Source organism: Callorhinchus milii, unplaced genomic scaffold (genome assembly GCF_018977255.1).
Source record: "Callorhinchus milii isolate IMCB2004 unplaced genomic scaffold, IMCB_Cmil_1.0 Scaffold4, whole genome shotgun sequence".
NCBI classification, from domain to species: Eukaryota; Metazoa; Chordata; class Chondrichthyes; order Chimaeriformes; family Callorhinchidae; genus Callorhinchus; species Callorhinchus milii.
Genome location: NW_024704745.1, coordinates 49,468,384 through 49,494,479, shown reverse-complemented (window position 1 = coordinate 49,494,479; position 26,096 = coordinate 49,468,384). Strand labels below are relative to the sequence as shown.

The 26,096-nt window shown below is 39.8% G+C and overlaps 2 protein-coding genes across 5 annotated transcripts; one reads left to right on the top strand and one right to left on the bottom strand.

Annotated features, from left to right (window-relative positions):
* Positions 1-186: 186 nt before the first annotated feature.
* usp16 (ubiquitin specific peptidase 16) lies at positions 187-21,154 on the bottom strand. Of its 3 annotated transcripts, none has more exons than XM_042333958.1 (18): positions 21,113-21,154; positions 18,592-18,687; positions 17,148-17,323; positions 16,051-16,154; positions 14,554-14,657; positions 14,040-14,212; positions 12,495-12,590; positions 11,985-12,115; positions 11,343-11,430; positions 10,396-10,477; positions 8,841-8,932; positions 8,478-8,534; positions 7,986-8,162; positions 5,156-5,888; positions 4,002-4,093; positions 3,059-3,145; positions 1,584-1,740; positions 187-649 (listed from the first exon to the last, which is right to left on the bottom strand). In XM_042333958.1, the coding sequence occupies exons 2-18, from the start codon at positions 18,650-18,652 to the stop codon at positions 522-524; spliced, it is 2,538 nt and encodes an 845-aa protein (XP_042189892.1). In that variant the 5' UTR covers positions 18,653-18,687; positions 21,113-21,154; the 3' UTR covers positions 187-521. The 3 variants fall into 3 exon arrangements, with proteins under 3 accessions (XP_042189892.1, XP_042189891.1, XP_042189893.1); XM_042333957.1 differs by lacking the exon at positions 21,113-21,154 and adding an exon at positions 20,849-20,934 and having other exon boundaries at positions 18,592-18,722; XM_042333959.1 differs by lacking the exon at positions 21,113-21,154 and adding an exon at positions 20,849-20,934 and having other exon boundaries at positions 187-646; positions 18,592-18,722.
* rwdd2b (RWD domain containing 2B) lies at positions 20,968-25,808 on the top strand. 2 transcript variants are annotated; one of them, XM_042333962.1, is made up of 5 exons: positions 20,968-21,078; positions 23,278-23,513; positions 23,626-23,693; positions 24,610-24,972; positions 25,408-25,808. In XM_042333962.1, the coding sequence occupies exons 2-5, from the start codon at positions 23,322-23,324 to the stop codon at positions 25,658-25,660; spliced, it is 876 nt and encodes a 291-aa protein (XP_042189896.1). In that variant the 5' UTR covers positions 20,968-21,078; positions 23,278-23,321; the 3' UTR covers positions 25,661-25,808. The 2 variants fall into 2 exon arrangements, with proteins under 2 accessions (XP_042189896.1, XP_042189894.1); XM_042333960.1 differs by having other exon boundaries at positions 20,968-21,097.
* The last annotated feature ends 288 nt before the right edge of the window (positions 25,809-26,096 follow it).

Below are 26,096 nucleotides of genomic sequence, written 5' to 3'. Positions count from 1 at the left end.
AAATCGATCAATGTGAGTTTTCAAAATAAACATTGAAGTACTGAGCTAGGAGCTGCTTTCACGTTAACTTTGCTGGTGAATTGCATTTTGTGTTAATTACATAGTGTTTTTGAATAGTTGAAAATTAAAAAAAGTTTGACATTTTAAAATATAGCAAAATAAATACGATTCTTACCATAAAAAAAGTACTGCTTATGTGAATACATTTTATTGCCCAATGTGTTTTTTATGGCTTTCTTTCAAAACAACCAAAACATTTTTTGTTTAATAAAACAAGGCAAATACATTTCTTTTTACTAACTATAATACTATTCAAACGAGCACAAATTAGACATCAAACACTGTGGTTGATTGTACCCAGTTCATATACAATAAGCAGTTGTCTACAGAGTCTCATTTTTAATAAATGTTGCATAGATTTATATAACTTAGACACTACACTAAATTTCAGAAGAAAATCAAAGGAATCAAAAGAAGTGCGAACCAATTGGTAACCGTGATGTCCACTTCACGAGTGATAGTTAAAGAATTCTCTCATAAAACAGGAGGTAGGCTTGGGCACTTAGCACTTTAGTCTGAGGCACTGCTTGCATGTGTGCATCGCTTATATGGAACCAGCTCCCTTTGGATGGCTCTGCTTCAGTCACTGCTAAAATAAAACAAATGCAACATGTCAATGAATAGAAACAAAATGGATATCTCAACTGGAACTACATCTCAGTTCCCAAAAATTGAGCTTCCATTCATTTTGAAGTTGCTGACGTTAGACTTGATCTTCTGCTTTCTTAGCTCTAGTTCCTCTTGCCATAAGTTCAAACTTTCAAAACTGCAGTTCATGTTCTCTCTCTCTCTCAAGGCTCTTCACATTCATTAGTCCCAGTTTACCAAAGTCCAGATTCTCCCAATACCGCAGCAAATCAATGATGTGCTAACCTTCAATTCCCCTCACAGTTTCTTACCTCCCTATCATTAACCACTGAAGAAAATAAAACAAAATTAGACAATAGTTGGGAATGACTTTCACCCAGATGAAAATTTGCATCAAAACACCCTGGGGAGCTCAGGCAGGTGACCCTAGGACATGGGAATGGAAGGTTCTGGGTTTGATTAATAAAGTGAGCCCTTTTGAGGGTAATAAAATATGAAACTGTTCAATAGTCCAATGAAAACTGGATCCTAGATGGACCTAATCTCACCCAAAATTACAAAACAAAATTATGATATACAATCTGTTGGAATTGGTGTTTTTTCTTCACATCAAGATCTTTCCAGACAATCAAATCATTAATAGGAACGATTAATATCATTTCTATGACATTAATCATTCAATGGGGGGAGGGAGGTGATTTCACTGCATGAGTGTTCAAGCAGGAGTGAAGAATAGATGTATACATGCATTGTAAAAAGTAGATATATACTCAACTGTTTATTTCTCAGACTACATTGACATTTTCAGGTAACAAATGGTATTTACAAAGTAGATGTATACACTCAGCACATTTTAAACTTTCAGCGGTGACACAGAGTGATATGTAAGACATTTATTAATGCTTTTTCAGAACGTTTAAGATATTTGCACTTACCTTTCGGTGTATCTGTATTCCGCACATGTTCAGAGAGCTGACAGCTTGGAGTGCGTACCTTGACATAGGCAGTATAATGTCCAGACCTCATTGTGCCACTGTGCTCTACCACACCATATAGGCTGTACAAAACCTTCACACACTCTTTTGCCACATTCTGGTGGATGAAATAAAAGATTTGATGAAACCTCTCACTCAAAAGATAGCCTACTATAAAAAGGAAAAATGTTAAATTATAATAATAGCAATTTGTTTAGTAAAGCTATCTACTCTCTGGCATGTTTATCATGTGTCAGTCTGGCCCAGTGGTAGCATTCTTGCCTTAGAGTCTGAAGTCTGACAGAGTCGTGACTTGGAATCACCTGATTTCTTGACAATCAAATGCAATGCTTGGGTTGTGTTGCATTGTCAGAACTACTGTCCTCCAGATGAGACGTTAAACCAAGGTTCATTTGCCTGTTCAGGTGGACAGAAAAGATCCCATGGCACTATTCAAAAAGAGAAGGGAGATTCTTTCTGTGTCCTGGCTAACAATCCCCCCAAATAAAACTGGTCACTCACTCCATGGCTGTTTGTGGGACATTGCTGTGTGTTGTGGGACTCATTGCCGTGTTTCACCCACAAAATACACAGTCAAACCACTTTACAGTACATCCAATGAAGCGCTTTGAGATGTCTTGACAACTTGATAAGGTGCTATATCAAATGCAGGATTATTATTATTGGTATTGATACTTGGACATTAAATGCATTTTTACATGGCTTTAGCCACCTACTCATAACAAAACAACATAATGGGAGCTTGTTTCATTGTTACTATTAAGTATATTTCTATGTTCTTTCTGTAATGTAGACAAAATCTCATTAAAATTGAAGTTCATACCAGTGGTGACACAGGTCATACCAGCACAAAATTAAGGACCTGCACCTTTATAGCTTTAAGGTCAACAAAACTATGTAGGTGCACAATAATCCAAGGCAAACTGGAACCATATTCAGGTCTTCAAACCTGCAAACCAATGCCTCAATGGGTAGGGTGATCCAAGTTGACCTCATCTCATCCAGAGATTACAGAAAAAATAACCTGTTGGTATTTGTGCTCTTCCTCCTGTTACAAGTGTTCAAAGGTGACTATCAATAGACTAGCTGTGCCAATTCCCAAAATCAAATATAGCTTGTTTTCACTTCACTGTATTTATCCACAAAATATACAGTCAATCCATTTTACAGTATATTCTGTGAAGTGCTTTCAGGCGTCTCAACAACATGATAAGGCTCTATATCAAATGCAAGAATGATTATTAGTTTGTACCTGAAGCAGGACCATTGGGGCATAAGTGTCTGTGGAACATGCACAAGACACCACTTTTTACAAAGAAGGTGTAGGGACAAAAACTGAAGAAGACAAATTGATCCTTATGTGAAGATACAAATATACTGTAAAACCATATTGAAATTTTACTTTCTAAACGTACCTTGCAATTTACAGCACAGAATGGAGCAAGATCAAGCACTTGTGGAAAATGGATGTGCTTGTTTACTTTACGAAGATTAAACCCCAACTAGGAGGAACAAGAAATTTAAGTTTAATTCTGGTTTAGATGTTCCACAGGGAAAATAACAAGGGAAAAGTTCCCCATCACAGATATCTCAAAAACTGGAATACGTAGACACAAAAAATTGTCAGCTATAGCACAGACCAAAGCAACAGTGTTGTCAAGTCACTTATCAATACCCTGCAGAAAAACTACTTGCACTGCAAGGTGATGCTTATTTATTTATTCTGCCACATACTTGGTTTAAAAGGTTCTTTTACATTTTTGTTAGCATCATGATTGTTTCAATTTAGCTTCCCTCTCTGCCCATCATCTCTCAGACAATACACCAATTATGTCCACAAGGCAGTTTGTATAAAATGCACACAAGCCACTCAGTATTGACCAATTCTGGAATGGCATAACTGGTAGATTATCTGAAGGCCTCCAGTCATGAATTATGTGCAAAGGCACGCCCAGGTGCTGTGCTAGCTTTTCTACTTTATTTTTTAAGTGAATATCCACGTCTAAACTGCAGGCAGTGCATCATCTACAGCTGATGCTGTGTTATTGAAGTAAGAACTACACAAGATCCCTCAAATGCTTAGGAACCCGGATATGTTTAAAGGGCAACAAGAATAATTCAGAAACTATTATGAAAACACAATTAAAAGATAATTCTGAATCTGTGGATGGTCACTTAACCAGAATTCTTGGGTGTTTGCTCCATAGATTATACACTATAGGTTATATGCATGATACTCAAAATTATTTTACGGAAATTACAGTAATTCACTGGCAACAAACACAAATTGTATACAAAACTACAAAAACACCAGCTACATGGGTGTAATGTAAAAATAATTATTTGAATAAAAATTACCTGCTGGAATCTTTTCAAGTGAAGTGTAAGAACTGGAGGAGCAGATGAAATAAGCATTTGTTTTTGGGCATTCGTGTAAACGTTCTGGTCATCTGGAAACATTAAAAAAAAAGAAACTAGAGCAGACATTTAGCTGCATTCCAATTAAGTTAAATCCTTTGGAATACTGAAAATTATTTTCAGGTCTCAAAACACCCATTTGCAAAGCAGTTTTTATAAATCTCTAATGAATATAAGAAACTGTAGACATTATTTTTTGCAAATTAACTAAAATAATGGAGAAGCTGTTTAAGAATAAATTAACAATATACAGCACAATTTGCCTCATCTGCAAATAGAGCCATCATTTAAAGAATCCTATTTGACCATAGGAGGCATCACAACCAAGCCCAATACTGTCCTTGTCGAACACCCCCTCAAAATTTCCGGCAAAATTCTCAGGATAGATAGGGAATAGGAAGAAGACTGATTTTTCTCTTCCTAATAAAGCTGGTACCTGAGACCAATTGTTCCTCTCTCCCTCAAGCCATTATGGCTCATATCTGTTAATATCACACACCTGGACCCTAACCTGGGACATGCATAGTCTCTATAGTGTAGCTACTCACTCAATAAACAGCTCTGTAAAATACTGCTGGTGTTAGCTATAGGCTTACCAGCCTGCTTCAATAGTAAATGAAACCTTTGCAAATCCGTGCCCTGTCCCTTGTTGCTTTGAGGTCAAAATGAGAAACGTCGTTGCTATACCACTATTGTTCGTTGGATCTGAACCTCATCAGAAGAAAGACTGACTTTGGTTCGAACACTGGGATTACCACACAGAGGCAGAAAGAACACAATGCTTGCAAGCCTTAACTGCAAACGTTGGTGGTGTTTCCATAAGGGGACGTCCCCCTGACATGAAAGGCGCTATACAAATGTAATTTGTTGTTGTTGTTGTGCTGATCTTATTTGCATTTTAGTTTTTCCTTCTAAATTTTAAATTCACCCGAGTGTTTTTTTCCAGTTGGGAGAGCTAGAATGGCCATTTAGATTGAATATTGTCACCTCATTCTTTATGTGTTGATTGTTGACTATAATACAGCAAACCTAAAATTATTCCATCATGGAAAACATACAACATTGAATGAGATTTCTCTCTACAATATTACTACCATTTGGATTGGTCTTTGATCCACCTTGGTGCATACTTTGTGTACATTCTTCACACAGCAGTTTATTTGCTCCAGTAAGTTTCTCCTCCTGGGTAAAATGTCGTAAACAGGCCCCAATGGAACAGTCCTGCAAATTGACTATTTCTCGGTTTGCAAGCGTGCAAAATGCTCTCTCTGGATCCAGACAAACCACCCGTTTATCTTTCGTGGAAGACAGAGGATGATGTGTATTTTCAGATGAGTTTTCACAGTTCTTAAAATCTATCATTATTTCATCATGATTCACTAAACAATCGTTCAAGTTCAATTTATTCATATTATTGATCATATCCTCTTCATTTGGACAAAGTGTATTAAATCGGTTCTCATTTACTAGGTTTGAGTTAAAGATATCTAAAGAATCATTATTGGAGATAGGAAAATGATCCATTTGCACAGTTTCACTTGACTCCTCATCCTCATTTTCTGCCTCAGCATTTTCTTGGCTTAGTTCTTTGTTACAATCTTCAGTGCATTCATTTAATGTAGTCTCAAGACACTGGTCAGAAGATAAATTGCCACATGGGCTCTGTTCTGGCGAGATCTCTTCCTGCACAGAATGTGAATTGAGTTGCATCTTGTCCTCTGAAGACACATCTTCACTGCTCTCACCCTCATCCAAAAGATTCTCAACAGTCGACAAATCACTGAAATCAAGAACTTTTGCCTGCAGCTTTTGATTTCGCCGCTGAGTCTGCAAACAAACCAAGTTGTAAAATATTTTAGAAGAAGCTGAGTAATAAAATAGAATCTTCATGTTTAAGTTACATTTTTAAAAATATCATGGCAACTGCTTACATTGTGACTGAGGTGAATGCAAACTTGTTAATATTCTTGAACTCTACATGGCAGTATTTTTCCCCTTTATTCAAACTCCCATTTCCTTATTTTCCACAGCAGTTATGCAGCTTCATTTGGCAGGAGGGTGGGTGAATATGGGTTTGAGATGGTTCTTACACCCCTATATGTACTTCCACAATATGGCTCGCTTCCCCCTCACAGAGCGTACTGGGTAGCCTCTGTGTTTAAATAATAATAATCCTTGCATTTGATATAGCACTTTTTCACGTCTTCTAGACATCTCAAAGCTCTTCACAGAATAGATTGTAAATTGAACTGACTGTATATTTGTTGGCGAAATGCAGCAGCCAATTGCGCACAGCAATGTCCCACAAACAGTCGTGGTTTTGAATACTCACTAATGAATGCAAGTCTCTATAAGTAGGTGTAACTTGACAAATGAGTTCTTCCATGTCGAGATACCACCAAATGCTATTTAAATTGAAGCAAATTGGAAAGCTTCAGTCAATTAGAGGTTTATTTTACACCTCTGTGACCTAGGCCGTACCTGTTTGTATATTGCCTCCTTCTTTGATTATACAGAAAGCCTGAGTACGCACGGTTAAGTAAACTCAACAGAATTTTATTATAACTTTGATGAAATCCACAACCCTCGGCATTAAATCTTAAACAACACGATAAATATCAGCAAGCGCAACTACCAAATATTGATCACACTTAAACTATGCACGCTAGCAGCCACTTGTAATAATAATCTTGCATTTGATATAGCGCCTTATCACGTCTTCAAGACGTCTCAAAGCGCTTCACAGAATATTCTGTAAAGTGAATTGACTGTATATTTTGTGTGAAAAACACAGCAGCCAATTGTGCACAGCAGTAATGAAGTTAATGTAAAGCACATCAATCTCTGATTACTACTGATAAATAGTCAAGAGCATGTATCTTTCATTGTTATTATCAGATAAAAGAATGAGCGCCATCTGCTCGGGGGCGTTTTTTCCTATGGGCATTGAGCCCCTCCCTGAATTTAGGGTACCCAATGCCTTTTTTATGGTCCAATCAGATCCTCCCCCCAGTTCCCCTTTAGGTGACAAGTTCACTTCCAATCCTTAGTTTGCATATTAGAATGGTAAATTACCCGCAAATTGTTGCAACCAACAACTTTGGAGACCTGATGGCAACATAAGTTTCAAAAAACTCCAAATACATAAAAAATGTATTTAAAGGGCTACTCAATATATTTATAACACTCATGCGCCAGTTCTACCGAACTTTGGCACTTTCCGAGTTTCCCTGAGCGCAATCGGTAATTACTAACCTCACTCACACTGACTAATGCTTTTAGCAAACACATAAACTTTACAGAATATATTTTAAACAACAGACAGGCATAAAAAACAAAGTTGTGACCGTGACAGGTTGTTGCTTTGAGCAATGTAAAAAATTTATGCAAAGAGTGCAAACATGCTAGTATCTAGGATGCTTTTAGCATCACTTTAGGGAATTGAAAGAATGAGCTGGATAACTACAATAATTGGTCAGCAAAATATTTTGTAAAGGATAAATTCACTTTATAGATATAAAATTACTTAACTGGGAGTTTTCTCAGGTACAAAGAATATACATGCGTAGCCCCAAATTACTTGATCTGTAGATGGAATATACATGGGTAGCAATGAGAATTTATTTAAACTAGTTTTCGATGAGGAAGGGCTGATTATTTGGGAAACAGATTTGGTAAACTTAATGAAGGAGATGACATATGTTGTGCTTCCTGCACACGGTATGTATGCACAGTACACTGCAACTTGATGACCTGGACGTCAGCCATTTTTCATGCTTGCTTATTACACAGCCTCAGATATTGAACTCAGAGAATCGTATTATAATGGGGTTGTACCCTACTTGGCAATTGCTATCAACCACCACCTCAATGAAATTAAGATAGTGATCATTTTGGGTTGTACTACAGCAGAATTTGATTTACCTTGGCTTGCTTTTTAGCTTGTTTCTTTGCCTTCTTTTGTTGATGTTTAGTGATGCCAGTTGAAACGTCACCTCTGTTCTTGGAAATAACATTTCCATTGATATATTCACTGTTTTCATTCTGATCATCTTCAGTAGTTTTCCTCCCACCTTTCCCCAGTGATTTTTTCTTATCAATCTACATTAAAATATAAATTTATTTAAATCTACTGTACTTGTCATCAACATTTAGTTTACTCCTTGTATATAGCACTTAGAAAGATAGGGTAAAAGAAAAAACACTTCAGATGAACGCCAGCTTTTTATGACAGGAGGGACAACCAAGAAGAACACTGATACATGATGCAGAGTGAAAAAAATGTCAGATCTGAGGACCACTATAAAACTTGACTTTCACTGACAAAAGTAAGGTGTTATAACTAGGGAGAAATAANTTTTTTTAAAAAGCCACAAAATATCACAATAATCAAAGGAGTGCAAAACATTATCTTACCTGTACATCCAAAACAGGCAGGGACAAGTCTAAAAAGGATTCTTTCACTAAAGTGACCTGTAAAAATAGGCAAAGTATGGTTAGTGTTTGGTATGCCCTCATGGATATATTCATAGATATATTCATAACAGAGCTTTAATAAGCTTCATAAAAGAGTGAAACTATTTGAAAAGAGAAGGTAGATTCTACTAGGCTGACTATTCTCTAGCTAAACTGGATATTCACTTTATGGGTGTTACAGCTTACTGAATGTTATATTTTATTAACCCAATTTCTATTCCTAAAACTGTCAGTACAATGATTTGTCGTCCATTACAATTCCACGTTCACTGTTCTTATTTGAAACATTAGCGAAAATCTCACCGTTTTACATTCTTCACACATTATCGTACTAGTCAATGCGCCGCCAAAAATCCGGTCCACAAAGTTCTGTGTGGATCCTTCCTTCTCATACACTAATTTGATAAAGAAAATGGATGAATACTGAATTTTAATGATCAATGATATTTTTACAGAAATTGTTTATATTCTGCAAAAGCAAGACGTATATTATTTCTTTGCCTCTAAAATTAGCTATTTCAATATTACAAGTGTTTCATTAAATATCACTTTTTCCACATAATACATAAAAATCACAGCTTGCCATCAATAAATATACACGCACTACTGTACAGATCTCAAACTGATTGCCATAGATGTCCCATGAGATAACCATGATTTAAGCAGGAGTCAGAACATAAGATTTTGTGAAACAAAATTGCACGTAGTAAACTTGTAACAAAAATCAGGAACAAAAGTGCTACTTGGTATCTTTTCTGAATTTCTATTCTTCTCAAAAGTTTAGGATTCTTAAAAGCTGAATATGTGCTCCTAGTTACTTTCGCAATAGAAACACAACTTCTTCTCAATAACACGGCATTTAAAAAGCTGCTTTTTGATATGTATCAAAATAGCTTGAGCAGGAATTATTTTGCAGCATTTTGGAAACAATGAACCATTGTTGCATGGATATCTTTCTTTTGCAACATTCACAAGCTTCCTGGAACAAATACTATTTGAATGTTTGTACAATATAAATTGCGCAGTATCTGATCAGCTGACCCACAGATAACCATTCACTCAAGTATATTTTCCAATTTTACTAATTATCCCAGGGTTAATCCAGGAGGACCATGTGGGCAATTTAGTGCTCCCACGTTCACCATGACTGAAAACAATCAACTGAGAATAAATTTAGGAACATCATGGTTTGTACAGCTGAGGTAGTGAGCTATTGAGCGAGACCATGTATCCTCTACAATGTATATACTAGTTGTACCCTTTACAGCTGCGCTTGCAGCCAGTTTCATTGAATCGGCTTTCTCTCTTTCGTCTGCCATTTTTATTTGTCCTTGAAAGGCTTGATTTTCGCTTTTTATATCCCTTAAGATTAAGAAAATGTGCTGTTTGAACTCGTTACCATTCCTTGTTCACATATTTGCACGCATATCCTGGTTGGGAGAACGCCTGATTGGGAGGACTCCTGGTTGTGTCTCTACGGCAATTGGTTAGACAGACACAGACAGAGATCGCCTTTATTAGTATAGATATATCTCTCTAGAAGAGTGTGTGACCTCTGTTGCTACTTTGTTGCAGAATACCATGCATACCTTTTGGGGCTTAATTAAAGCATTTTTTAATATATTTTAGCTCATCAATGATAGGATATCTCCAAAATAAAATATGCCCCTGACACTCCCCTTGCAATACCTTTCCGATGAGATATAAATCATGTATCAACTTCAATCGGTTATTGCATTCTTGGCGGACAGATAATAATAATAATAATAATAATAATAATAGACACATACACAGATATTTTGTCTTGATTTGTATAGATAGAAGATAGATGAGACATTGAGATACATTATGACATTACCTTTAACAGTTTTCCTGGATTCTTCATCTTCCATCATTTCTGAGGAGTAATTTAAGGCTATTAAAATGCCAGCACCTATACGCTGAGATCAAAACATAATGGAAACATTTACTTTTCAGCTGTTTTTCGGCACATCCGTTCCTGAAACTAACTGAATAAGGCAAAGTGGGCAGACCGATCATTAACAAAACACACATTGAATGTTTCATCATGTAATGTAACATGCTGTATACATATGTATGAAAGTTATTCCAAAAAAAGCAGATTTATTTATAATTCTATATTTCATGTAGTGTCTCACTTTAGGAGGAAGTCTCAAAGCACTTTGCAGGATACTGTATAGTTACTGTGTATTTTGTAGACGAACGCGCTGAAGGGAGTACGAACGCCAGTACTAAAAATGTTAACGTGAATAGTATAGCTCTTACAAAGAATTTGCCATGGGAGCTCAGGTTAGGCGAGGCCCCAGGTAAAGCCGATTTCCCGCTCGCGCCACTTCCGCGATCCTAACTCTCCCCATGCCGTGCAAGCGCGAACGGTGATGTTTTGCCCACAGAAGCAGTAAAGAGTAAATAGCGTGCAGGGGCCTCCACACTGTGTGTACAAGTTTGTAGCAAAGAGGGTGGGGGGGGGGGGGGGGGGGGGGTTGTAGAGGAAAAGTACGCCTGTAGCAGATTACGCTGAAAAAGGGCAGCTGCACTTTTCTATTGGCCCAGATTATAACTGGCTGAACTACTGTATTAATATTTCTTAACTCGATGAGCATGAATTCCATAAAGTGCATCTATTTAACTTCAACTAAAATATATTTTGCTACAAAAGGTCTCTTTCAGTTTAGAATTGATTTGTGTGAAATTATAGCACATCAACAACGTTTTAATCATACTACCACAATTTACAATACAGTAAGTTTCTTAAAGCCACTTGCATCATGACAACTCACTTACTTTGATCTCTTCACTTCTCATTCCATCTAATAGATAACGAAGCAACTCCTGACTATCCTGCTGTTGAAACCCCTTAAATCGTATTGCCCTGAAACAAAACAAAGCAGTAACAAGTTTGAAAGAAACCACATAATGGTATTTGGCCATAGCTCAGACATCCGTTAGTCACAACAGCATACATTCCCCACTCAAGTGAATATGATTGAAAACATCAATGTGAAATAAATTTAAAAAAGCTCCCTTTTCTAGATTCACATTTCATATCAGTAAATTAATCATAATATTGAAAATGGTGTTCAGGTTTTGAATATACCTATACATTTTTCAACTATATTTTTTATTGTGGTTATATTTATTCCTACGTCGCAATGTTTAGTTCACATTTCTAGGATTGTTTCTCTGCGTCCACCTAGACAACTTTCAAATGTGCAATCCAGTGTTTTCAGAACAAAACGGCATTTAGTTTGTTTTTAATGCAAAATATTTGTTCTTGTTCAATGAATTCTGTAAAGTTTAATTATGTCTGAAATTAAACAAGCCTCAAAAATGTAATAATTCTTGAATTCGATTAAGTTTTTTGAAACATCTCAAAGACCTTAACAAGATTTATAGATAAAAATATTTTTGTTGATGAATACTCACTTTCTGCAGACCTGAGTGAACAGTTCCTTTGGGGTAACAACATTTTTCTTAGTATCTTGGATGTCAAGAAGAAACTGACACATGGCTGATGTCAGTGGCCCCGGCTGATCAACCTGAATTTCCAAGGGACCCTGATAAATAAAAGTAAAATCCATATTGCTTACAAAAATATTTATTCATAAGTATTGCAGCCAATATTTTATTGTCAAAAGTCTCCCCATCCTTATTTTCATATATACATTATTTTAATTTGACACATATTCTCTTTCATTACCACAAATTAAAACTTAGGAATGAAGCAAATGCTTCCTGAGCTTTTCAGGAAGCAATTCACTTTTTTTTCCAGAATTGTAAATACATTGGTAAATATTGAAGCATGATCTAAAACTATAACCAGCTGCTCTTTTCCCATTATTAATGGAACTTTATTTTCCCAAGTTGAGTAAATTTGCAAACATTTCATATCTGAGAGCTCCATAGTAGGATTCTCCTACCCAAAAGTTCACCTACCAGATTTGAGTCACTGGGTGGTACAAGTGTAATTGCAGTCCGATTCAGTTTTACCTCTTGAATCAACTCATTCAGAACATAGGTCTGTGATAAATTCTGGATTAGAAAAAATACATCATCAGTTTGTCCTTTTGAATTGTTCCACGTGGCTACAAAAATTAAAAACACATTTGCTCTGAGAGCAATGTTGTTCTACATAAAGTGATAGATTAACATTAAAATACAGGTCGAAGTGCAGCTACAGAGGTAGAATCTAATGCACTATTCTACCTTCGAAGTGTAAAAGGGCTGCTGACTTGTGTTTTCTGGCTTGTTGAGCTGTTTGATTTCAACAGATGTATGTATAATTACAGTAACACTGTCATGCTACAAATGATTTCTACTGATTAAATTAATTACACAAAGTTACTTACTGAATTTTTTATTAATTTGTTTATCATATTGCTTATTAGAAATTTCACTGTCAACAGGATTCATAGTGTAGAAGAAAACCCTTAGCTTTGGGTATTCTCAAACTTGTGGCAACTTCCAAACCTTTGGCAATATTCTCTTAAGAACAGATTTTTATTCTTGTTTTGCAAGATTTTATTACTTTATTCATCCTTTTCCGCGATCTCCTTCCTTTCCAGTCCTCTCTCTCTTTTCTCTCTCCCCCTCATGCCCTCTCTAATCCTGCTATAATTGTCCTTCCAATTATGAGCCCTGTTCTCAAAGCCCGACTCTTTCACCACCTCGCCTCTCTCTTCATCCCCACCATGTCAATGGACTGATCATGCCCTGCTGACTCTCTGCTCGCTCGCTCCTAGTCTCGATGTGCACATTTGGGTGCTGCCCCTGACTCGAACTGTCATCCCCCAAATGCTCCCATAATAATAATCCTTGCATTTGATATAGTGCCTTATCACGGTCTTTGAGCCGTCTCAAAGCGCTTCACAGAATATACTGTAAATTGACTATATATTTTTGTGCAGCCAATTACAAACAGTCGTGGATTGAAGCAACCAATTTATTATTATTATTTTTTGAAGAAATTATTACCCCTGGAAAAGCGATCCGCCAATCCTAACAACCGGGTTCCTATTTCATCTCCCTTAACTCATCCATTCCCCTTCCTGCTGCTCAATGCTCTGTTTTCTCCTATCACCGTTTGAAAAAAAATCTCCCTTCATACCCACGCTACTGCCCTAGTCATGTGAACTCTTGCCTCTCTGGACTTCCTCCCGTAACAACCTATTCACCTTGGTCACTCTCTTCCGCAACTCCATTTCTGTCATTCTTGACACCCTTGCCCCAGTCACCAGTCTAGTCCAGTACACTCCCCAGCTCGGGCGCAAACCATTAAAATGTCCAGCTCCTTGGGACGTCCTTCCGACGTGAAGACGCTATACATATGTAATTTTGTTGTCGAGGTTTACATCAAGATTTACACCTCCCTCTCTAGCTCAAATACTCAGTATCATGTATCAAATACTTGCATTAATCTGATCACAAATAACTGCACATTCTCTAAAATCCAGAGAGTTTATTTCAACAATCTGAAATTACCTGCATCACAGCATTAAAAAAACAAGTGTTGCCAAGATTGCTGAATCCTTTTACTGGTATCTGTGTAATCGTTTGTGTTAAAGTATTTTCTTGTTCAGGCTTCTCAGATTTTGTCTCTTTTTCCTCTGTCTCTTCATTCTTCTGTTCTTTTAGATTTGTTTGAGGCAGTACAGCTGTAGTAACAAGGAGCACAATTCACATGAAACACTTAAAATATACGAAACTTCCTGATAACCTTTCAAATGCTGTGGATTTGCGGAAAGGAAATGCTTTCAGCAGCTGAAAATTAAAGATCAAGACACGACTGTTTGTAGGACACTGCTGTGCGCAATTGGCTGCCGCATTTCACCCACAAAATATACAGTCAATTCACTTTACAATATATTCTGTGAAGCGCTTTGAGACTGTGATAAGGCACTTTATCATGTGCAAGGATTATTATTATCATTTATACAATACATGCTCTAAAATGCTTAGTTTAATGCCAATTGAAAAGACCAAGATAGGTACTCACTTTCTTTGGCATACTTAGCAGCAGTTCTTTTTCGGATGTATTCTATGGTTTGCCCCAACTGACCCTTGGCTCCGTAATGAACTTCGTCATCACACAAATAGCACCTGCACAAACCCAAGCCAAAAATGTATTCAACCCAAAGATGAATTGCAATTCCATACTTAGCTTTCCCTCAACTTCCTACCTAACATCCTTGTTGTAACTGTTGAATATTGCAAATGGGAGCTGTGCACTGAATGTACCTAACAGTTGTTAAAAAAAATCAGCAGATAAACTGAATTTCTTACTGTGAATTCTCCAGCTGGTTACTGAGCATTCCCTTGATGCCATTGAACAGCTGACTCATTTTAACAACTAAACTTTAGAACCATAGAATTATACAGCACAGGAGGCCATTCGGCCCATTGTGTCTCTTTGAAAAGAGTTATCCAATTCAATCCCACTCCCCGCGCTCTCCCCATAGCCCTACAAATAATTATCTACTTCTCTCTTAAAATTTGTTATTGATACGGCTTCCACCACCCTTTCAAGCAATGCATTCCAGATCCAAACTCGCTGTGTGAAAAAATTTCTCCTCACCTCCCCTCTGTTTTTTTTAACAACTATTTTAAATCGGTGTCCTTGGGATACCGATGCACCCGCCAGTGGAAATAATTTCTCCTTGTTCACTCTATCAAATCCCCTCACAATTTTGAAAATTCTGTAGTCTCCTCTTAACCTTCTCTACTGCAAGGAGAATAATCCTAGCTTCTTTAGCCTCTCCTGATAACTGAAGTCCCTCATTTCTGGTACCATCCTAGTAAATCTCCTTTGCACCCTCTCCAATACCTTGACATCCTTCCCGAAGTGTGGTGCCCAGAACTGAGCACAGTACTCTAGCTGAGGTCTAAGCAGTGTTTTATGAAGAACTTTAAAAAAGTATTGAACCCACTTCAGGCCCAACCATTTTGATAAGAAGAGGGTGTTACTCGTGGCCTGACAGTCATAGAATACAATGTCCTACAATGAGATTGAATCATCAGTGATAAATAATAAATTATCACATATAACAATTGTCACTATGCTGGCCAATAGACTACTGCATTAATTTTCTGAACTGTTGTAATCATTGTTTAATTAGACATTCACAAAATATTAACAAAATAACAAAACCCAGTTCACACACTGATCAGGTTCTGCGCTGTCTACCCCTCCCTTTCGCTCAGTTGGCTCCAGCCTCCTGTAAGCCGCTTGTCCCCTCCACCATCAAGTAATGCTTTCGGCCACTATGTACTGAACTCTCTGCATCAATGCCTCTGCGTTGCCCACCTTCAGATCACACCTGATGATTTTTCTCTTTCACTATGCTTACAGTCACCTCCCCTCACTCCCTAGCATGGCATCAAGCTCTGCCCCTATTAAGCCCTTCAAGACCTTACCTCACATGGAGAGCATTACGTAAATGCAAGTTTTTTGTCACTCTAAAATCTACTTCACTGAATGAGACGTTAAACCTACCAAACACCCCAGTGATCCAAACTAAGAACAACACAATGGGGATCTGAATGTAGCTTCTCGTAATGCTTAATAGCATGCTGTTCTTCTGATTCCCTCCCACAACCCTGGAAAACAAAATCATAAACGATTGCAAAATTGTGCTAGCCCAAAGAAAATCATTATGCTGCACTTACAATGGGGAGAGAAAAATACATATAACAGGCCAAAATGTTTTGTGTTTTAATACTTAAATTATTTTGGGCATAGAATTCCACTTCCACCAGTTAGGATAACAGAATAATTGATAGGATAACAAAGTAGCAAAGGATTCAGCTTTAATTAACCATTTGAGCTATTTATACAATGCAATTTACACTTATACAGCTCTTTTTTCATGTCGGGAAGACATCCCAAAGTGCCCAACAAAGAGACGACTCCTACACTGAGAGATGGATGGCACAGGACTGGAAACTTCAAACAGTCAGTTTAAATATACATTAATTTTATTTGAATGAAGAAGTCAAATTCCATTTTTATTATGGGAGATTTGGGGAGNTTTTTTACATCAAATTCCAAGTTCCAGGGATTATTTCATAATAGATTCATAATAGGTACTTTTTCTCCCTCTTCTAACAGCACTGGCTTTTGCTAGCAAAGGTCTCGCACACAATAACTGCCCTACCTAAGCAGCTATTCAGCACGGAAGAGTCTAGACGAGGCATGGGCAACTTTTTCAGCTGAATACCAAAAATTCCAAAAATTTTAAATTAACAGGCTTGGTGATGAATTATTTTTCAACAAAAAAATCTATTTTGGAGATCACACATTTTATTGATTTAGGAGAGGTGTGGGCCGGGGAGAAATTAAACAATTGTGCAGAAACACCAGATTTGTGATTCGTGCCACGAATATTAAAGTCAGCACTTTCGTATTTCGCTTAAATGTCCTTATTGGAACATAAAGGACTGTTTAAATAAGTCCCATAAGACACAAAAGAACCTAAAGAGACTAAACAATACCCATGTGAAAAAGCAGATGAAGCAGAGATCCACGACATTCGTTCACAACAGCACAAGTTGTTTTACACAGAGCAGCACAATAATAAAACAGCGATTTACCCGATGTCCACACTTCAAGCACAACCAGACCGTGGGACTTTCATCAGATTCCTCTTGTTTTTGGTTAGTTTTAGAATCACATTTGCAGTCTTCACAAGCCTTCCACTGACTCTGGGGTAACAGCTTCTTAATCTGGCTGCAGTCCAATCCCCTACGAATGTGCTCACACCGTCCTACTATAATAAATCAGAAATCATGAGGTCAGCGCTGAAAAGTTACAAAGAGCAAAGAATTTACTGCATTTTTAAATGGAGTTTGAAACACACCATATCAAGCTGCTTTAATGCCTTATAATAATAATCCTTGCATTTGTTCTAGTCCTTTTCACGTCTTCCAGACGTCTAAAAGCGCCTAGTATATTCACAGAAGATAGCAATTACAAAATGATGAAAAAGATTTTCTTGGACAGAGAAAAAGAAATAGTAGTTGATGAACGAATGGCCCATATCCATGCTGTGACGTTCTTTAATCTATGAAATGCAAGCATTGCTTCACATTTCAAAAATGTTACACAACTGCTATTTTACAATGGCTAATACAAGTGAATTGACTGAATATTTGTGGACAAAATGTGGATTGACTGAATATTTGTGGACAAAATGTGGCAGCAAATTGCGCACAGCTGTGTCCCAAAAACAGTCATGGATTGAGTGCTCAAACCACTGAGCTACAGGACTCCACATGTAGATGTGAATTATAGTTTTTAATTCACATCTACAATGTAAAAGGTATTTTTGGTGATGTTACAATGGAATATTTGTAGGGAAATACCAGAATTTAAGTAGTATATCACTGCCAGTATTTTTTAACAACAACAACAAGATTCCATTTATTAAGCGCCTTTCACGTCAGGAGGACGTCCCAATGTATACATTTAATGTATACATATGGATACTTTATCCTAACTACTGGTTAGTGGAACACAACATAAACATTACATAATTTGGTCATGAGTATATTTCCTCTTTTTCATCCTTACAGACACCACCAAAGAATAGAGTATTGCTGGAGTATGGATCTCATTTTCAAGGAGTTCCAATTACAATGAGTTTTCAATAAGGCCAAATTAAGTAAATAAGAGATGTAGCACATCACCAAAACATTGTACTCCATTTTCAAGACTTAATTCTGAAGGACCATAAGAAACAATTTTGAAGCTATTGGCAAGTGATAAAACACTTGTTCCAACCACCATCTCATTTTTGGATGCTTATAAAAAACAGAGAACAACCAACAATTCATTCAAATTCGACTGTAATCCACATATTATTTAAAGCAGTTAACTGATCTGATTATTATTTGCTGATTTAGTAAAACTACATCTTCGAGATAGGGTACTCCTGACAGAAAAGAATAAACCTAAAAAAATTAAAATAAGGAGTGGTAGAACTAGACTTTGTGGTTTAACCCCACTCTTTAATTTACAACAAACATCATTTATTACCCAAATTATCAGATGATTCATCATCCTGCTGAGAATTCCGCTTCGTTTTTTTCTTTCCCATTTTAGTGGTGGTCCAGAATCCTTCAACCAAAATGCCTATGATACAAAAACACCATTCAACGAACAGGGACCTGATAAAAAGAAGACAACCAAAGGGAACATTGTCAGAGAAGCCAAACTTGGGATGAGACGTTAAATTAAGGCGATGCTTACCTATTCAAGTAAATAATCACATGACACTGTTCAAAAACAGAAGTTTCTCCCAATATTCTGGCCATCAATCATCCAGATTGGTCATTGCCCACGATTGCTTGCAACAACAACATCTTGCACTTATATAGCGCCCTCCACGCAGGGTAGCATCTCAGATCGCTTAACAATGGCACAGCCTGACTCCGAGCTGCATGTTTGCCTACATATATAAAAGCACTGTGCTCAATAGCAATTACAAAATGATGAAAAAGATTTTCTTGGACAGAGAAAAAGAAATAGTAGTTGATGAACGAATGGCCCATATCCATGCTGTGACGTTCTTTAATCAATGAAATGCAAGCATTGCTTCACATTTTAAAAATGTTACACAACTGCTATTTTACAATGGCTAATACAAGTTAATATGCTGCAACACCAATTGGGCATATATGAGATTTTAAATCTTTGTCAACTGTGATCCAGCTCAATAATCCACCAGAGTAAATATCAAATCATGACCTATTTTAAGTATACAATGCATTTTAACAAAAGTCAACGAATGACAAAGGACTGTGGAATAATTCTAACTTTTGCTGTCTTAACATGTAATGACCCAGAACGGGCTTAGCAACTGGAATACTCTTTTTTTCCAGCCATCAATTCTCATTCCAGTAGAGAAGAAGTTTTGAATAAAACGAAAGGCTGCACTATGCTAATTAACCTAACCAGTAATCAGCAGGAATGTAAAGTCCATGATCATCTGTCCTAAATTGGAATTTTATGCTGAATTTACATTCTCAGAGTATAGTTGTTTTACCGTGGATTGAATAACGAGGCTAATTTGAACTTCCTGCTCAACTTTGACAAAAAAACACAAGATCTCAAAAAACTAATTTGACACTGAATATTAAAATCCCCATCCTCCTATTGGTTCTTTAACCTCTCTGAAATGCTTGTCAGGCCTGGCTCTGGACTAGTTTTTTTTTAAATCTTTTTTTTGATCTTTATCCATAGAACCATAGAAAATTATAGCAGAGAAAATTCAGCTCATCATGCCTTGTGTTGCTCTCTTGACAAAGCAATCTGCTTAGACCTAAATGCCTGCTTCCCACACACACCAAAACTCCCATTTCTATTTCTTCTTTCCACCTATTACTTGGGACGTCCCCCCGATGTGAGAGGCGCTATACAAATGTAATCTTGCTTTTGTATTACTTCTTAAAAATTATGGATTCTGCTTCAACCATGAATCCAGTTAAAGCATTCCACATCTATCCACCTCACTGTTTAAACACTAGTACCCAGCCCAGACTGACTTTACCAACTCTCTTACACAGCTTTACCAGTTCTCTAGACCGCGCCTGGATCTGCTCAGTGCTGCACTCACTCTCTAGCCCAGGCCTGGCTCAGTGCTGCACTCACTCTCTAGCCCAGGCCGGGCTCAGTGCTGTGCTCACTCTGTAGCCCAGGCCTGGCTCAGTGCTGTGCTCACTCTGTAGCCCAGGCCTGGCTCAGTGCTGTGCTCGGTGTGTAGCCCAGGCCTGGCTCAGTGCTGTACTCACTCTCTAGCCCAGGCCTGGCTCAGTGCTGTGCTCACTCTGTAGCCCAGGCCTGGCTCAGTGCTGTGCTCACTCTGTAGCCCAGGCCTGGCTCAGTGCTGTGCTCAGTGTGTAGCCCAGGTCTGGCTCAGTGCTGTGCTCACTCTGTAGCTCAGGCCTGGCTCAGTGTGTAGCCGGGGCCTGGCTCAGTGCTGTGCTCACTCTGTAGCCAGGGGCTCCTGGCTCAGTGTGTAGCCGGGGCCTGTCAGTGCTGTACTCGTAGCCCTGGCTCAGTGTGTAGCCGGGGCCTGGCTCAGTGCTGTGCTCGGTGTGTAGCCGGGGCCCGGTGTGTAGCCGGGGGGGGCCCGGTGTGTAGCCGGGGGGGGCCCGGCTCGGTGCTGTGCTCGGTGTGTAGCCGGGGGGGGCCCGGCTCGGTGCTGTGCTCGGTGTGTAGCCGGGGCCCGGCTCGGTGTGTAGCCGGGGCTCGGTGTGTAGCCGGGGGGGGCCCGGCTCGGTGCTGTACTCACGCTGTAGTCGGGGTGATGATGAAGATGATGATGATGGCAGTGGCGCCGCTGACATGACGCGCGGTGACGACGGTGCGAAAGGAGCGACCAACCGACAGTGCGCGTGCGCGAGTGGGAGGGCGGGGCGGGGGGGGGGAGGAGTTGATGAAGATGATGGCCGCCCGGAGTCCGGGGAGTGGCGGTTTATTCCGCTGCCCCGTCTCGGGTGGAGGTGACAGCCACAGCAGCGGGTGAGGGACTGTCCGGGGGGTGAGTGGCTCAGACCTCCACACCGCCCGCTCTCCAGGTCACGGTGTACCGGCGGCGCTGCCTCTCCCTCTCTCTCAGCCCGACAGCCCCCGCGCTCCTCCTGCTGGGGGTCAGCGGCACACCAGCCCCCCCCCCCCCCCCCCACTGTCCCCCCCCCCCCCACCCCCCCCCCCCCCCCCCCCCCTCCCCCCCCCCTGACCCCCCCCACCCCTCACCCCCCCCCACTGTCCCCTCCCCCTGACCCCCACCCCTCACCCCCCCCACCACTGTCCCCTCCCCCTGACCCCCACCCCCACCCCCCCACCGCACCTCACCCCCCCCCCCCCCCCCCCCCCCCCGACCCCCACCCCCCCCCACTGTCCCCTCCCCCTGACCCCCCGCCACCGCACCTCACCCCCCCCCCCCCCCCACTGTCCCCTCCCCCTGACCCCCACCCCTCACCCCCCCCACCACTGTCCCCTCCCCCTGACCCCCACCCCTCACCCCCCCCCCACCCCCCCCCCCCCCACCCCACTGTCCCCTCCCCCTGACCCCCACCCCACCCCCCACTCCCCTCCCCCTGACCCCCCCCACTGTCCCCTCCCCCTGACCCCCGCCACCGCACTCACCCCCCCCCCCCACCCCCCCCCACCCCTCAACCCCCCCCCCGCCACCACACTCATCCCCCCCTCCCTGACCCCCACCCCCCCCCCCCCCCTCACCCCCCCACCCCTCACCCCCCCGCCACTGTCCCTCCCCCTGACCCCCGCCACCGCACCTCACCCCCCCGCCACTGTCCCCTCCCCCTGACCCCCACCCCTCACCCCCCGCACCCCTCATCCCCCACCCCTCACCCCCCCACCCCTCACCCCCCCCCGCCACCACACCTCACCCCCCCCACCCCTCACCCCCGCCACCACACCTCATCCTCACCGCCCCTCACCTCACCTCAGCCCCACCCCCCATCTTCACCACCTTCATTGTGCCCTACACAAAATATTTAAATGATTTACTTAAATCTCATATATATATATATATTTATACCCCCATTGACTCTCATTAAGTAAATACACAAGTACATTTACAAATGTCTCAATCATCTTTGCAAACCTCTGATTGTATCTGAGTAAGTCCACCTTTGTTCCTGAAGAAAGAGCTGTCTTCAGCCTTCCCAGTGGATCAGTTGGTAATGTTGCTGTCCATTGTGGTATTGAGGCAAAATCTATCAAATCTATGCTCTGCACTGAGTTAGTTAATTTTAACTGATCTAGTAATAGGTAATCTATGTTTGGCTTCAGTGTCGGTATCTTTGGGCTGGGAATAGAAAAATCAGCCTTCTCATCCTGGTTCTAGTCCAGTAACCTCAGCGTTGATATTCTGTAAGGACAGGATCAGAGTGTTCAGCTTTGGTGCCCTACACAATAAAATGGGGTATGGATACTCACTTTCGAGACAATTTCAATACAGGAAGAATTGCCACTTGTTTGAAGGATCAGAGACTAGCCAACACCCACAAAACATGAGTCAGTGCTTTCAGAAAAGGAGTGAGAAATTAGAGGTGAGAGAAGTGCTATTTTCACAATAGTGTGTGGAAACAAATGTGTCAGTGCAGGGTGGATAACCAGTCTGAAAAGCAATGCATCATTTTCATCACAATTGGATTGGTTGTAAGTAATGATGATGCCTTTCAATGCAATTTATCTTGCCACAGTGTCTGCACATATAAAGAAAAGGTTTCTCAAGCATCTATTTTTTTTCTATTAATTTGACGCACCTCTGATGATCTGGGATTATATCGTAGATAGAAGATGAAGAAGATTGATCAGGACTGGGAGACTCAGAATAATCACATGCCATTTTGAAACTGACCCAAGATGAAAGCCAAATTTTGGAACCTCCAAGTTTAAAATTTCATAGGTGTAGAGTTGGAATGCATTTGAAATGTAGGGAGTGGAAGATTCCCTCCACTGTAATTAAAATGTATTGTGTTTTTGTACTTATTTGTTCCGCTTCTCTCCGATTTGAAGCCTGGGCTACCTTACCAATATCTCCACAAATGGGGTATAGTTGGGTATCCTTCAGTGGTATTGGTGGGGCTTCATTTCCCTCTAACAGTTGTCAAATAGTTTATTGTATCAGTGACATAAATTCTACATAATCATTTTTTCTTATAGAGTGCATGACCTTTTTATGTGTTCTAGCTAGTTTACCATTTCTCTAAGAGCCATTTTTTGAAAAGTTTACAATGACAAGTGCAACCAAAGCCGAGGCGCAAATCTGCGAGCTGGAGCTCCTGTTCAGCATGTTTCCCAATGAGCTTGTGTTGGATGATCAACTGGCTTTAGCAGAGCTCAGAGAATATGTGCAAGGACGGACGCTGAGCCCTCCTACTTCAAGAGTACAGTTTACAATACACCTCCACCTGGATGCTCCTAATGTCAGTATCATCATATATGCATGTAGTGTATTATTTAGCATTTTTGAATAAGTATTATTTCAAAATCAAGTTATTTTTCACTTTTCAACTGAATTATTATTGTTGTTTTCAGGTGGTGTGCACATTATTGTGTGCATTTCCCCCAAATTATCCAGAGGAGTTACCAGAAATTTCTACAAGGTACACTCCAGAGTACACAGCTTTTTAAAAAAAATTCAAACCATTATGCTGTAAAAGGCCAAAAGAAAGAATTATAAACGTTTAGTATATTAGTCTCTCTGTGAAGTCTGAATGTAAAGCATTTCTAATTTACAGGATTATTTAGCAGTGATGGTAGCATTTAGAGTTCAGCAACTTTGTTTCTTCCTCTTTTCCTCAATGTCATCCACCATCCCCAGCTGAATATGTGATCTGTTCCCATGTTCCAATTAATAATACTTTCTAAACGGTCACTGCAGACTGAGTCACTGAGATCAGCCTGGGATGATGTATTCCCCATTTTGGGGGAATTGCAGTCACAGACTTTAATCCTGCCTTTTAATTCCTCAAATGGGGCAAATGTTAATCCTACCAGTACGCCAAGGTCAAACGGCAACTGTCATTCCATAGTGCCACTACAATGATCAATCTGGGTTGAATTTCAATTGACAGTGTAATAAAAATAGATATCAGTAGGGCTAAGATTTCCTTACATTAGGTAAAATTAGATACCTTTCACATCCCTGAGCACTTATCTATAGATATGTTTCAATTTACCCCAGTGCCAGGAAGGGTAGTATTCAGTATTAGTATTCAAAATATTATCATATGTGGTATCTGGTGATCCTGCTGGCAAGTGCATGTGTGAGCATGATCTCCCAAGAGCAGAATGGGGTTTGGTTTACTGTCCCTCACTAACTAGAATAACATGAAGAATGATACTTGGATGAGGTTCAGGAAGACTATTCATGTTTGTGGAACTGTATTCTTGCCAGCATGTTGCATTTTGCTTGCTTCAAGAGTTGAGTGGAAGAATACGTAAAACTAGTTTGTAAACACTCCTTGCACTATAAATGTCTTAATCAGTCTAAAATAACTTGTGCTTTCCACTTTCCAGATCAGATGCTTTATACAGAACGCAGCAGATGCAGTTAAATACAGATCTCCGAGAATATTTAAGAGAAAATTATTATGGAGAGATGTGTATATTGAATGCAATAGAATGGCTCAAGGACCATGCAGCCACTTACATAAACAATGTTGTTGCTCCAGTTGAAAAGAAACAGACAGCAAATAACCTAAAAGATGCTATTTGTACTAGACTTTGGATCTACAGTCACCATATCTACAACAAAGAGAAGAGAAAGAATATTCTGGAATGGGCAAAAGAGCTTTCTCTTACTGGCTTCAGTATGCCAGGCAAGCCGGGTGTGGTTTGTGTCGAAGGATCACAAAGTGTTTGTGAAGAATTCTGGACAAGGTGTGTTTCCAATGCATTATCATTTGGTTTCTTTATAATAGAGGTTCACAGAGCCTTAAAATTGTTTTCCCCCCAAATTTTACGTTTTACCCAGTACAAATTTCAGACAGGAGTACGCTATTGGTTCATCTAATCCAAATATTCAGTTTCTCAAATGATTCTTTCATCTCTATCCAATAACCCAGAATCCTTTTAATTAACAGGGTGTATTTTGGGTGGGGGGAAACCATACAGTGCAGTCATTTAATTTGCTCTTCTTGGTCCCTGAGAGATTGGGTTTGTGCCTTTGGCCTACCCTTAGGTCTTCTCCAGACTGATATGATGAGCCTGGGATCTTAACAATTTGTGCATTGTCGGCACAAACCCATGTGACTCCACTGTAATATGCTACTACACTTATCGAGTGTCCTATAATATATTTCCATTTCTCTGCAGACTTCGACGGCTGACCTGGCAGAGAATTCTTATCCGTCATAGGGAAGATGTTGCTTTAGATGCCACCAATGGTGATCTGGATGCCAAAATTGAAACATTTCGCAAATTCACAAATTTTGAGGAGAAAATATTTGATACACGTGGTAGCAAGGGAAATCATATGGACCTGGGACAGCTTTATCAATTCTTAAATGAAAGCGGATGCCGAGATATCTTTCAACTGTACTTTGGTGTTGAAGGAAAATCATCTTAACAAGATGCTCACATAATTTTGTTTACCCAGACGATAGCAAAAAATCATAAATGTGCACTTCTATGCCATTGACATTTATCACATACTCTTATCAGGGGCAGTGACTGGAAGTGCAATTGTATATTTTTAAAAACTTGTTAAATAAATGTTTTTGTATTAATCTGTTCAAAAAGAAATCCTCTTGATTTTGTAGCATTTTAAAAATTATTTTGTCTTTTATGAACTCACCAAGTTTTTGGTAACGTTAAGAGTTATTTGGCCAGATGTATCTAACAGCAGTGAAGAAGTGCCAACTACAAAGAACAGCAAGTGGCAATACTGCTTAGCTTGCCATTGAAAGCACAGTTTGGCAAACTGCTTGTCCAGCTGGAACCACCCTACCCTGTGTTGCAGGTTTAACAGTTGCTGAGCAGAAGGAATTCATGCCTTGATCAGG

Excerpts from the sequence above, each read along its gene's own strand:
- usp16 (XM_042333958.1), bottom strand. The coding sequence starts at position 18,652 with ATGGGAAAGAAAAAAACGAAGCGGAATTCTCAGCAGGATGATGAATCA. Across the intron at positions 1,741-3,058 it reads TCTGTGCTGTAAATTGCAAG|AATGTGGCAAAAGAGTGTGT; the intron begins GTACGTTTAGAA and ends TTCATCCACCAG. Across the intron at positions 650-1,583 it reads GAATACAGATACACCGAAAG|CAGTGACTGAAGCAGAGCCA; the intron begins GTAAGTGCAAAT and ends GTTTTATTTTAG.
- rwdd2b (XM_042333962.1), top strand. The coding sequence starts at position 23,322 with ATGACAAGTGCAACCAAAGCCGAGGCGCAAATCTGCGAGCTGGAGCTC. Across the intron at positions 23,694-24,609 it reads TTACCAGAAATTTCTACAAG|ATCAGATGCTTTATACAGAA; the intron begins GTACACTCCAGA and ends TCCACTTTCCAG. Across the intron at positions 24,973-25,407 it reads TGTGAAGAATTCTGGACAAG|ACTTCGACGGCTGACCTGGC; the intron begins GTGTGTTTCCAA and ends ATTTCTCTGCAG.